The 14902-nt window shown below is 41.6% G+C and overlaps 1 protein-coding gene across 2 annotated transcripts in view; it reads left to right on the top strand.

The window, feature by feature from the left end:
- The first annotated feature begins 2654 nt into the window (after nt 1-2654).
- The window catches only part of ADAL (adenosine deaminase like), a 66775-nt gene continuing 54527 nt past the window's right edge, over nt 2655-14902 (top strand). Inside the window, exon 1 of one of the 2 annotated variants that reach the window (XM_063449123.1) lies at nt 2655-2768. In XM_063449123.1, the coding sequence (XP_063305193.1) occupies nt 2709-2768 (60 nt within the window). In that variant the 5' untranslated portion in view covers nt 2655-2708. The remainder of the gene's footprint in view (nt 2769-14902) is intronic. The other variant, XM_063449124.1, reaches the window with a different exon arrangement.

Genomic DNA, 14902 nt, shown 5'->3' with positions numbered 1-14902 from the left:
GAATACCCCTAATGCGCAAGTTATTTCTCCTGGATCTATCCTCCAGATCAGCAATTTTCAGGTTCTGTTCTCTAAGAACCTGTTGCACATGGTGAAGCTGGTCCGCCATGCTGTTATGCGCTGAGGCATGTTTACTGACTGTGTTCTCTATGTAGGACGTGCGTAGGCCTAAGTCCTGTATGTCCCTTCTGAGTTCACCTGCCAGTGACTTCATCTGGCCTGTGATGGTGACCTGGAGCTGCAACGTGAAGTCCGCCATGAAGGACTTCATAGTCGCTATTGTGAGGGAGCTATCCTCCAGTATTGAGGTAGGCGAGGAGGGGGGGACGGAGAGCCCTCCCTGGATCCCTGGCCGCCGCCATCTTGGATTGCCTCGCGGCCGTCGCGTGGTCTGGTACTTACGGCTTTAGCCATAAAGAAGGAAGCTTTGTCCGCTTTTGTCGGCTTCTTGGCACTACGGTGAGACATTGCACCAGTCTCTGCAGGTATTCTGTCCATGCGGCTCGGGTGTTAGGCCTCGCCCCCCATTTTTGCCATATTTGAATGTACCTGAGCCTGCGGCCCCATCCCCCACTGAGCCCCTTCCCCTTTTCTCCTGCCACCCTTCCTGCCAATTTCCACTTATATTTCTCTTGTTTTTGCTCTACATGGAGGGGAGCGGGAGCACTGTTAATGGGTATGTGCTTCTTCCCAGGTTTCCCCGCATGGTGCACTAATCACCGCGAGAGCAATGGGCCTATGGAGCTCAGAGAGTCAATGCCCCCATATTGAACCCCCTCACGAACCACCAGCACCAAACAGCGCAGATCCCCATCCCCGAGAGGGGCTGCTCAAACCCACAGCTGGAGCCCCATTAAAATCACACACACACGCTATCTATAAATGGCCTGGGGCACATAGATAATATAGCACACAACGCAATATACCACTGAGTAACCCCTCCCCCTAATACTACAATGTTGGCCCACCTAAGAGCTCGCAGAGGCAGCAGCCAAACAGCCCACTCTATGGAGCGTACAGCGAACAATTGTACTTCCACTGGCACCGCCACAAACCATAACTCTAGCCCCTTAGAGGTGTGCTCCAGATTGTGGGGGGGAGGGAGGAGGGTTTGCAGGAGATGGTTACTTCTGTTCCCTTGGGAGTGGGGGACAATGCACAGTGATTTTAAGTTTTTTTCCAGGGCCTCCCCAACTTCTTACATTACTTGTATGCAGCACACCTAGCACAGATCCAACACTGGCATCTACCACCTCATAAAAAAAAACGATGAATAGACATCGAACACTCCATTTTTGATTGGGATCATTCCTCACTCTACATGTGGCTACCACGTGGGGATCCTGTTGTGTTACTCAACCGAATGCAGGAATAATCTCACCTAGAGGATTACTTTACTTTAATCTCACCTAGGGGGACCTTTACTGTGTAAATTGCTCTATTGGGCATTGTAGAGAAGGTCCCATCTTTCTGCAAATAATAGCAAAACCTGCAAATAAGAGCATTTTACTCTTTTGGAATCCAGCGCCAGGTGATGTGCCAGGAGCTGATATAACGTCACTAGGGCCTGAAGTTGTCCAATCACAGGCATAGGGAAGTCTATGGTTGTTCTGCATCGCCGCCTCAGAGTGCATGAGCCCACACCAAACCGGCAACCGGAGGGAGGGAATGTTTTTTAAAACAAATTCAAATTCAAAATGAGCGCAACAGAGGGAGCACACAAGCGTGGGAGGGAAAGGGAGATAATCTTCCCCTTGCAGGCGCTCTGTCTATAAAGGAAAATATTTCTATGCCTGCGGTGCGTGACGACAGGTGCAAAATCTGCACATAGTTGACATTGACAGTTCTGTGCTACCGGTGTCACGTGTGCAGGGGGTGCAACTAGATACAAACATCTCAGTATGTGCAGTGTGTCAGGCACAAACACTGCACATACACTGCACATACACGGACCACCATGGTCACTTCAAATAGCTGAAGTTGTCATGGTTTTTGGAGTAACCCTTTAATCAGAATCTCAGAGCCTGCTTTTAAGGAATACCCACACTAATTATTATGTTTTGTTGAATTCAATACCTCAATTCTTTTTTTTTTTTTTTATTTAAACTTATCATACTTTTTAGTATGTCCCTTTAAAAATATATATATTTTTTGAATTTACAGCAATCAGAAACACAGCATTTTTATTTTCAGTAGCTGCGTTCAGAGGAGATGTGAAAACATTTAACCATTGTACAGCGCTGCGGAATTTGTTGGCGCTTTATCAATAATAATAATTATATACACCTACAAAATACCTGTCATTTTCTTTACTACTCACCCCACCTACTGTGTACATGTTACATTTCATTTTTGTATCTATATTAGTTTAGATTAAGAAATATAAAGCATATTATAGGTGTAGCAACCTAGCCCCCCCACCCCCACAATCCCTGCTAGATTCAGGCAGCAGTAATGACTCTGCACACCCACTCTCTAGGAGGAGCACAGGGGATGTATACAGGTTAAATCTACTAATCCTGTGGGATTTACACTGCCAGGACTGAAGCACATTGCCCATTATCAGAGTGAATGCTGTGTGCAGCCTCTAAGAAGGAAGTGTATCAGCAGCCAATCAGCAGTGAGTGACGTCACGCAGCAAGATCCCTTTAAGGAAGATATCTAGTTGTGTATATGTGTAGTTGCTCAGCAGTGGGGACTGGAGCACCATGGCAGAAGGACAGCACGAGCAGCTGCAGGAGCAGTTTTACATAGATCTTCCCAAAGTGGTGAGACACTTGCTTTTATGGGCTTAGCAATTGGCATAGTCTTAAAGCAGCCAGGGCTCAGATTTAGTACTGCTGCTGTGGATCACAAGTCCCATGACTCTCAGGCAGAATGCAGGCTGGCTCAGCCTCATGGGAAACGTGGTCCATGACAACTCAAAAGTAAAATGTTTAGCTAGCACTGCCTTGAAGTGCTGCAGTATGTTTTGTTTTTTATTTAAAAGAGCTCCAATGGCTAGATATCAGCTTACGGGCAGGGCTCTCTTACCTCTTGTATTTGTCTGTGTATATTGTACGTTTCTCCACTAATTGTACAGCGCTGCGGAATCTGTTGGCGCTTTATAAATAGCAATAATAAATAAATAAATAAATAAAAAATTCTGTGCATGTTGTCAGCTGTGGTTTGCAGAGACTGTACAGTAAATGAGAATTAAATAAACCTAGATTTGGTTGTTATGGTTAATGGTAGATAGGTGTAGTTTAATCTGTATATATGCACCTGTGCTTTTACAATTCTCTTTATTCTCAATATGGAAGTCATGTTGAGAGATTGAGGTGATGGTTCAGTTATATGGGCTAGATTTACAGTTATTGCCTGGTAATACAAAATGTATATTAATGATTTGCATTGATAACATGTCCAGTGATTGGTTGATACACTGGCATTTGATGTGATAACCATGGCCTGTTAAAGTTTACTTGAAGAGGTATATTCATATTTCTGTCTCTCAATATTCTTTGAACAGAAATATGAATGAACATATAATTGCTGAAAATGGTAGATATAATTGTAATGTGATTATAATTCTGTTAGAATGAAATTGCGCTTATATTTTCTTTATGTGAAAAAGAAGGTTGGGTTTACATTGGCGATATTAACTCCACATAATGCTCTTTATAAATGTATGTATATATCTTTTTTTTAAAAAAAATCTTCTAATTCACGATTACCATAACAGCACACTGTAGTTGTTATGGTGCCAACATACCCCTTGAGCCCACACTGTTTCATTTAAAAAGTTTTCACAATTACTTAGGTTTACTGGGGCACCTACATCCTGGCCCCTCTTCACAGATATCTCTAGTGATATCAATTCTGTCTGGGCTGGGAAGCGTCAACTAAGATTCATTGGCTGGGAAGTGTCAACTAAGATTCTCCCCCAATTAATTCCATCCAAATATCGACTAATCTGACATATCAAGTACAGAAGGGGAACTTCTACATTATTATTATTTATATAGCGCCATCAGATTCCATAGCGCTGTACAATGGGTGGACTAACAGACATGTATGTAATTGTAACCAGACAACTGGACGTACAGTAACAGAGAAGTGGAGGGCCTTGCTCAATGAGCTTACATTCTAGAGGATCAGTATCTGTGAATAAAGGTTTTTACTTTTTAAAACAGGCTTGTGGCGGCAGGGGTCTTCTAGCACCATTGTAGGGATTATGATGAATTAGAATACTACAGCAACGGCTGCTATTTGCAGCTTTCTCAATGAATTCAGACAGTCTGAATGCTGTGGAGAAACGGGCAGTGGTGTTTATTCCCTAAAAACTGAATTACAGTGAACTTTTTTACCCCCACTTTCTCACTCAATGATTCAAGACCGCCTTAGATGGATCCCCGAAATAAAAACCTGTTTTTTTATACTGATTAAAACCAAATAGAATTCTAAAATATTCTTGTCTACCTTAATAAAAGAAATTAAAAAATGATGGCTGGGCATCTGAAAAGGCTAGGTAACTTTTGTTCCAGGGACAAGAATATGTGCCGAAAAGTGGCTTATCATTGATTGGCATGATCTGGAGAGATATTAATAAAAATAATTGTATATAATGATGGTCCAATCACTGCTTACATAAGTTCTACTTTATGGATCTTGAAAGTTGAGATCCTGATATAGAATTGGGCAAGAAAATGTAAAATTTAGGGAGAAAACATGTTTTTTTGGGTTGCATTGCGTGACAAGTTAACAGAGCAGTCCCATTGGCTAGGAAGATACCCACGCAATACACCATAAGGTCTGTGAGTGACAGCTGATATGATATGTTATCTTGTTATCTGTAAACACACAGAACGTGCTTTACAACAAACAAGGTCATGATCTAGAAAAGCGTCAGAACAGCATGCATTTAGGTTAAAAGAGGCAAGCCAGGTCATATATTCATCAGTTACTTTTTCTTTTGATGCATTCTATAAATAAATGCATTTTTCAAAAGGTATTTCTGCTGCAGGGATGTCTACAGCCACCACCAGATGAGATCAGTCCCCCAATCCATGGCTTCTTTTTCATTTCTGTTGAGGGATTACAGAGCATACACTGATATACACAGCATTATTTTTCTTTAATAACTGCTTGTACTCCATTATTGCTCATAAAATGTCATGTCGGAAACAGGGCACATGTACACCGCAGTTGTATCTCTGTTGAAACAAATTTAATAATTTCTGCTTGCACCACTACGTAGACGCCACCAAGTGCTTCATATTTCCCGGATCCCTTTGACAACCATATTTCGTGGAATCCTACCAAAATCCTCAGGTTCCTGGAGTGATTTATTCACATACACCATTGTCTTTTTTTAAAATGGGGACCATCTCGGGTTCTAGCTCTGCATGGCAATTGGAGAATATACTTCTGAGATATATCTGCGTGACTTGATTCAGTGGGAACCACCTCACTTTGGTTTTATCTTGGACACTCCTTGAGAGTGTCCCAACTCTCTGTAAACAGTTCTGCTGGCAGACAGGGGCACCCTTCTCGGCTTTGCCGATGTTTGCAAAGCTAGTCAGGCTTCTCGAGAACTTTTTTTATGAAGCTGTAAATTTCTACACCAATTTCACCAGCCCAGAAGAAGAAGCCAAGTCTGGATTCTGGTGAAAGGGTACAAAATACTCTGACTACCTTTTTAAAAAGACACCGTGTAGATCACTATCCAGATATGCAACCGTTTAATCAATTAATCACAATAAATTAGCATTCCTTTGGAAAACAGAATATTTAGCTGTGGCACCTTGGATCTTTTTGGGATTCTTTACTCTTCAACAAAGGTAGACCTAATAGGCTCAATACTACACCACCTACCTAAATTCACGGAGCACGCTAGGATGGGATGGAGACTGATTACTGGTTTCCTTCTACTTAACAGAAGTTGATAAATGTGGACGTTGTATTCACCTTGGGGCTACGCACCTGGAACTGGAGACAAGCCGTAACCATGAACATCTTTTGCCAGGATTTTAAAAATTCTATAAATGTTTCCCCTATATTTAACAAATATTTGTTTGTGAGAGCTTCTACAAATTAAATATAGAAATCCACATTCTTTAACTTGGAATTGCTTTTAAACCATTAAATGGTTTTTAATACACTTTTAAAATATTTTTTTTTCAAAATATTTACGTTAAAAGTTTTTCCAAACCATATTACGGTAAATCATTATCCAAATACATAAAATTGAGACCACAATAATACATTTTTATATGCAGAAATGAATCGAACTGACAGTGGCTTACAGGGAACATACGGTAGTCGTGATCTATTTTTAAATTTTTAAATTTTTGTTTTTTTGCTTAGTGAAGTAAAACATTTGACTCCAGGCGTCTGTTATGTAAAATGTAGAATTAGATTTTACTCCGCGTATTGTCTTGCTTTCTTTCTGAATGATATCCAATACATGTCTCTTATCAACTCAGTTTCATAGAATTTGTCTCTTGACCATGTTTTATTTATTGCAAATGTGCATGTTTGAAGAAAATGCTAAATATTTTAGTTTCGGGGGAAAAAAACGTTACCAAAGTAAAAGTGGTAACCAGAATGCAGATCTTTATGTAAACGCCTCATTAAAGGAATTGTCTGGTTGAAACTTGATGTTTTTAGTGACATACTGATCGTGTAAAAAAACAAACCATTACTTCTTTCTCAGGGGCACCCCTCTCAGTTTTACCAATGTTTGATAAACTAGACATACTACTGGAACATTTGTACAAAGCTGTAAAATCCTGCATCTATTTCATAATCCCAGAAGAGGAAACAAAGTCTGGATTTTGGTGAAAATCTGGAGAAATAATCCAGCCTTTTTGAAAAATGGGCATGTTTTCTCTCACGGTTCAGAGTGCAGCTCACTATCCAGATCCGCAAGCTTTTAATTCTAGAAATGTTAGGATTCATTTGGAAAACTGAATATTTACGTCTGGCACTTTGTTTTTATGATTCTTTTCTTTTTTTGGGGTGCATTTCTCATCCGTGCTTTGAAGTGGTCATGGTGCTTGGAGTCGGAATGTGCAGCATTTTTCCTTTGAAACGCTGCACATACAGACTTTAACCTCTTTGCTGCCGGAGGTCTAACTCCACCTTTGGTTGCGTCATAGGGGTGAAGTTCTTTTGCCAGCCTGGGGCAAGTGTTCGAGGCTCTGCAATGTTATTTCTGAGCATATTGGTGTCAGCATGTTGGTGACAGACATCCAATAGCTGCCTCTGTCTACGTCTTTCCCCATGCTGCCCACATACTCCCCAACATCTCTCACCTAGCAGCCTGGGGGAGTGACGTCAGTCCGGGGGACAAACTTGGCCTTGGTGCTGGAATAGAGATTGGTTTAGGAGCAGGATAAGAAAGGGTTATTTTAACCAAAACCAGTTTTTTGTTGTTGGTTTTTCTTAAACACTGTTTTTTGGTTGAAGTAACCATTTAAATGCCATTTCTTTACTTGAAATACAAGCAGTTTTATTGCTTGTTCCTGTGGCAGTGATAAGAATATATGCCTTATAAAGGCATCCATAGCTTTCCAGGATTTTTTTTTATTATTTTTTTACTATATCACAAATATATGAAATTCACATCACTGTATTTAGGTCTATACTGGAGCTGAGTAACCTCCATTTTGGCTCCCTGTCAGTAACCAGTATAAGCTTTTCACCTTCCTGTCTCTGGACAAAGTGTGGGGAAATTGAAAACCAGAAATATTAAGGTTTGTGCCGGATTTAATTTTCCCGGTTCTCATGACATTTTGTGACTATTTCTATTTGTCTTGTTTTTTTTTTTTTGCACCATATTCCTTTCTGTAATATAGATATTATTATTTTATTTTTTCTTTACAAGTTTGTTGCATTCACTGTAAAAATAGAGAGTCAATAAGGAAATGGCTCATGTGTTTACTTTTCCTTAAATGCATATTTGCCAACATTGGGCCCCGGTTGGTGTTACCCATAATAGAAACATAGAATGTGACGGCAGATAAGAACCATTCGGCCCATCTAGTCTGCCCAATTTTCTAAATACTTTCATTAGTCTCTGGCCTTCTCTTATAGTTAGGATAGCCTTATGCCTATCCCATGCATGCTTAAACTCCTTTACTGTGTTAACCTCTACCACTTCAGCTGGAAGGCTATTCCATGCATCCACTACCCTCTCAGTAAAGTAATACTTCCGGATATTTTTTTTTTAAAAACCTTTGCCCCTCTAATTTAAGACTATGTCCTCTTGTTGTGGTAGTTTTTTTTTTTCTTTTAAATATAGTCTCCTCCTTTGCTGTGTTGATTCCCTTTATGTATTTAAATGTTTCTATCATATCCCCCCTGACTCGTCTTTCCTCTAAGCTATACATGTTAAGATCCTAGAAACCTTTCCTGGTAAGTTTTATCCTGCAATCCATGAACCAGTTTAGTAGCCCTTCTCTGAACTCTCTCTAAGGTATTAATATCCTTCTGAAGATACGGTCTCCAGTACTGTGTACAGTACTCCAAGTGAGGTCTCACCAGTGTTCTGTACAATGGCATGAGCACTTCCCTCTTTCTACTGCTAATACCTCTCCATATACAACCAAGCATTCTGCTAGCATTTCCTGCTGCTCTATTACATTGTCTGCCTACCTTTAAGTCATCAGAAATAATCACCCCTAAATCCCTTTCCTCAGATGTTGAGGTTAGGACTCTATCAAATATTCTGTACTCTGCCATTGGGTTTTCACGCATAAGATGCATTATCTTGCACTTATCCACATTAAATGTCAGTTGCCACAACTCTGACCATTTTTCTAGTTTACTTAAATCATTTGCCATTTGGCTTATCCCTCCTGGAACATCAACCCTGTTACATATCTTAGAATCATCAGCAAAAAGACACACCTTACCATCAAGACCTTCTGCAATATCACTAATAAAAATATTAAAGAGAATGGGTCCAAGTACAGATCCCTGAGGTACCCCACTGGTGACAAGCCCAAGCTTCGAATATACTCCATTGACTACAACCCTCTGTTGCCTGTCACTCAGCCACTGCCTTACCCATTCAACAATATTGGAATCCAAACTCAAAGATTGTAGTTTATTGATAAGCCTTCTATGTGCAACAGTGTCAAAAGCCTTACTGAAATCTAGGTAAGCAATGTCTACTGCACCACCCTGATCTATAATTTTAGTTACCCAATCAAAAAAATCAATAAGATTAGTTTGGCATGATCTTCCTGAAGTAAATCCATGTTGTCTCTGATCTTGAAATCCATGTGTTTTTAGATGTTCAACAAGCCTATCCTTTAACATGGTTTCCATCACTTTCCCCACTACTGAAGTAAGACTTACTGGCCTATAGTTGCCCGACTCCTCCCTATTACCTTTCTTGTGAATGGGCACAGCATTCGCCAACTTCCAATCTTCTGGGACTGCTCCTGTTATCAATGATTGGTTAAATAAATCTGTTAATGGTTTTGCTAGTACACCACTAAGCTATTTTAATAGCTTTGGGTGTATTCCATCAGGTCCCATTGACTTATTTGTCTTTACTTTTGACAGTTGAAATAGAACCTCTTCCTCTGTAAACTCACGTGTAATAAATGACTAATTTATCCTTTTTCTTAAAGGGACACTATAGTCACCTGAACAACTTCAGCTTAATGAGGTTGTTCAGGTGAGTGCTACAGCTACCCGGAGCCTTTTTCTTGTAAGCACTGTATTTTCTGAGAAAATGCAGTGTTTACATTTGAAGCTTCGAACACCTCTTGTTGCAGTCAATCAGACGGCCACCAGAGGGACTTCCGAGTTCAGAGGCCCTAAAAAGGCCTCACGTCTGACGTATTTACGCATGGGTGAATACTGCAGACTGTGCACGAGCTTTGTATCCTGTGTCAGCACTGCGTGGGAGTGGCTTCAGCTGACAGGTCTGAAAAGGCTGAAGACGGAGGAGGAGAGGATTCAAACAGTAAGTAAATTTATTTAGTGAGGGTGAGTGGGTGAGGATGGAGGATAGGAGTGGATGGAGGATATGGATGATGGGAGTGGATGGAGGATATGGATGATGGGAGTGGATGGATTTGGATGATGGGATTGGATTGATTTGGGGATTAATTTGGATGATGGGAGTGGATGGATGATATGGGTGATGGGAGTGGATGGATTTGGATGATGGGAGGGGATGGATTTGGATGATGGGAGTGGATGCATGATGGGGATGGATATGGATGATGGGAGTGGATGGATGATGGGGATGGATATGGATGATGTGGATGGATATGGATGATGGGGATAATATGGATGGATGATGGGGATGGATATGGATGATGGGGATGGATATGGATGATGGGGATGGATATGGATGATGTGGATGGATATGGATGATGGGGAGGATATGGATGATGGGGATGGGGATGGATATGGATGATGGGAAAGGATGATGGGGATAATATGGATGGATGATGGGGATGGATATGGATGATGGGGATGGGAATGGATGATGGATATGGATGATGTGGATGGATATGGATGATGTGGATGGATATGGATGATGTGGAGGATATGGATGATGGGGATGGATATGGATGATGGGGATGGATATGGATGATGGGGATGGATTGATATGGATGATGGGGATGGATATGGATGATGGGGATGGATGGAGAAAGAGTGTGTATGTCTAATTTTTTACTACTTGTGTGTTTGCATAGAAACACTATATATAGAGATCTCTACAGTGTTTCTATGCAAACACAGTTTGGCTGAGGAGGGGGGCGGGTATAGAAAGTGAGCTGTCAGTCAGACAGCTCAGCTCGCGAACGCGGATTCAGCGCACATGCGCGGTTGAGCGCTGAGTTTCTTCATAGGGCAGCATTCAATGCTGCTCTATGAAGAATGCGATTGGTGCAGCGCGAAACCGCGCATGCGCACCACATCGCGATGACGTCCTATTGGGCCCTGCGATTACGCCATTTTGACAAAAAAAAAGGGGGCGTGGCCTAGCGGGGAGCTCGGCGCTGGAACGGAGGTAAGTTTTATTATTAAAACTTACTCGGATTTTTTTATTTTTTTAATGACAAGTTCATATAAAAGCAAGAAAGAAGGCTGGGGGACCTGTCTTTCTTGCTTTTATATGTTGACTATAGAGTCCCTTTAACTGAGGTCCCTCTCCTTCATTTTCATCTGTAAATACCAAACACAAATATTAATTGAGGCAGTCAGCTAGACCTTTATCCTCTTCTACATACCTTCCTTCTTTTGTTTTTAATCTACCGTATATACTCGAGTATAAGCCGAGTTTTTTAGCACATTTTCTGTGCTAAAAAAAACCCAACTCGGCTTATACTCGAGTCAATGTCTGTATTATGGCAATTTACATTGCCATAATACAGACAATGGGGCTGTGGGGGCTGCAGAGATCTTACTTACCTTTCCTGCAGCTCCTGTCAGCTCTCTCCTCCTACGCGCCGTCCGTTCAGCACCTCGGTCAGCTCCCAGTGTAAATCTCGCGAGAGCCGCGGCTCTCGCGAGACTTACACTGGGAGCTGACAGAGGGAGCTGAACGGACGGCGCGGAGGAGGAGAGAGCTGACAGGAGCTGCAGGAAAGGTAAGTAACGCTCTCTGCAGCCCCCTCTCCCCCCCCCCACTGAACTACCAATGCCACTGGACCACCAGGGAAGGAGAGCCCCCCTCCCTGCTATGTATCAAGCAGGGAGGGGGGACGAAAAAAAAAAGATAGTAATAATAAAAAAAAAAATAATAATAAAAAATAAATAATAATTAAATTAAATAAATAAAAATAATAAATAATAATAATAAAAAAAATTAAAATAAAAAAAAGAAAATTGCCCACCCCCCACCAAGGCTCTGCAACACACACTGCATTCATACACACACACACACACACTGCATTCATACACACACACACACACACTGCACTCATACACACACTGCACTCATATACACACACACACACACCACTCATACACACGCTGCACTCATACACACATGCTGCACTCATACACACACGCTGCACTCATACACACACACTGCATTCATTATACACACACTGTAAATATTCAATTAATATATTTTTTTTAGGATCTAATTTTATTTAGAAATTTACCAGTAGCTGCTGCATTTCTCACCCTAGTCTTATACTCGAGTCAATAAGTTTTCCCATTTTTTGGGGGGTAAAATTAGGGGCCTCGGCTTATATTCGGGTCGGCTTATACTCGAGTATATACGGTAACTAATCCTTGTTTTACTTTTCTTTTCTCATTTATGTATTTAAACAAAGTTTTGTCCCCCTTTTTTTACTGACTGTGCTATTTTCTCTTCTGTGTGTGATTTGGAAGCTCTTATAACTTGCTTAGCCTCTTTCTGCCTAATCTTATAGGTCATTCTGTCTTCCTCACTCTCTGGTTTTTTTTATAATTACTAAATGCTAACTTTTTTATTTTTACTATTTTGGCCACATCTGCGGAGTACCACAGTGGTTTCTTGAATTTTTTGCTTTTACTGACAAGACTAATGCAATTTTCTGTTGCCTTCAGTAGTGCAATTATTAAATAATCCCATTTCTCTTGGACGCCATTTAAATTGCTCCAGTCTGATAATGACATCCCTTTTGGATGGGCCTACCCAGAAAGGGGACTAGATCGTCCACTTAATGGGCATATCAGTCTGGCATCAATACCCCAAAATTACTGACAGGCTCCAGGCCAGCCCCACTCACAGCATGCACAGATCACACAGTCCCATTTAAGACCAAAATAGCTGAGCAGAAAACAGTTGACTAGGAGATTTCTTTCCAATTCAGCTATTTTGGTCTAAAATTTAAATTCACTTTGCATTCCCAAAAATTCTCATTCTAAAGAATAACCCTATATATATTATATTAGCTCTGCGATCCCCTCCATATACAGCTCTCATAATAACTGTCAGCAGAATCCGGCTCTGCGATCCCCTCTATATACAGCTCTCATAATAACTGTCAGCAGAATCCGGGTCTGCAATCCCCTCCATATACAGCTCTCATAATAACTGTCAGCAGAAACCGGCTCTGCGATCCCCTCTATATACAGCTCTCAAAATAACTGTCAGCAGAATCCGGGTCTGCAATCCCCTCCATATACAGCTCTCATAATAACTGTCAGCAGAAACCGGCTCTGCGATCCCCTCCATATACAGCTCTCATAATAACTGTCAGCAGAATCCGGCTCTGCGATCCCCTCTATATACAGCTCTCATAATAACTGTCAGCAGAATCCGGCTCTGCGATCCCCTCCATATACAGCTCTCATAATAACTGTCAGCAGAATCCGGCTCTGCGATCCCCTCCATATACAGCTCTCATAATAACTGTCAGCAGAATCCGGCTCTGCGATCCCCTCCATATACAGCTCTCATAATAACTGTCGGCTCTGCGATCCCCTCTATATACAGCTCTCATAATAACTGTCAGCAGAAACCGGCTCTGCGATCCCCTCCATATACAGCTCTCATAAATGTCAGTAGAAACTAGCTCTGCGATCTCACTCCAAATACAGCTCTCATGACAACTGTTGCACTTGAGGTGTTAATTAGACATTAGGGAACAGGGGTGTTGAAATAAAAAAAAAACTAAATAAAGAAATAAAATGTGTCCAGGGACTTAAGCGTTTGCCCAATCTTGTGACAATCTTTTATTTTTTTTTATCAAAATCGTGTTTAAATAAGGTCTTTATTGATGGTAATTTAGGGGACAGACCGAGCAATGCAATTAAAGGACCATTATAGAGCCAGGAAAACAAACTCGTTTTGCTGGCACTATATTGTTAAGGTGTGTCCCCCCCCCCCCCCCCCCCCTCATGACCCCCCTCTCATGGCCCCCCTCCCTCTGGGCTGAAGTGGGAGGAAGGGGTTAAAATCTTACCTTTCTCCCGCGTCGGGCTCCCTCGGCGTTGGGGACTCTCCTCCTCTTTCCGACATCATCGGCTGAATGCGCATGCGCTGCAAGAGCCGCACGCGCAATTCAGTCAGTCCATAGGAAAGCATTTCTCACTGCTTTCCTATGGACGCTGGCGTCTTCTCATTGTGAAAATCACAGTGAGAAGCGCGGAAGCGCCTCTAGCGGCTGTCAATGAGACAGCCATTAGAGGCTGGATTAACCCATATGTAAACATAGCAGTTTCTCTCAAACTGTTTACAGCAGGCAGGGTTAATCCTAGATCGACCTGGCACCCAGACCACTTTATTAAGCTGAAGTGGTCTGGGTGCCTATAGTGGTCCTTTAACAAATGCAAGTAGGTGGTGAACTTAAACAGAATCATTTCCAAATGAGAATTGTAGCTTACTTTATAAAAAAAAAATAGAACTATAATTAACTGAGGCAACCTCATTTATATCCATTGACATGCTTGGTTAAAGAAAAGGCAGTGCTTACAATGCTGAACCTACAGGGTCAATCTCTTTGTTTCAGAACCACTACATTAAACTGTAGTGGATCTGGTGCCTAGAGCGCCTCTTTATAAAGAGCTTTAATAAATAGCTATGTGGTTTGTAGGTTATGCAGTGTGTGTGTGTGTGTGTAAGGAACATTGGGTGAGGTAGGATAAGAATGTAGTGTGTAGGTTATGTAGTGTGTGAATGGAATATAGTGAGGTGTGGGAAAGGGATGTAGTGTGTGTAGGGAACATGGTGTGGTGCAGTATAGAGATGTAGTGTGTGTGTGTGTGTGTGTGTAGGGAACACGATGTGGTGCAGTATAGAGATGTAGTGTGTGTGTGTGTGTGTGTGTGTAGGGAACATGGTGTGGTGCAGTATAAAGATGTAGTGTGTGTCTGTGTAGGGAACATGGTGTGGTGCAGTATAGAGATGTAGTGTGTGTAGGGAACATGCTGTGGGCAGTGGCGTACACACAAT

Source organism: Pelobates fuscus, chromosome 3 (assembly GCF_036172605.1).
Source record: "Pelobates fuscus isolate aPelFus1 chromosome 3, aPelFus1.pri, whole genome shotgun sequence".
In the NCBI taxonomy this organism is placed as follows: domain Eukaryota; kingdom Metazoa; phylum Chordata; class Amphibia; order Anura; family Pelobatidae; genus Pelobates; species Pelobates fuscus.
Note: the sequence above shows the minus strand (reverse complement) of the source record. Positions and strands in the feature narration are given on the sequence as shown.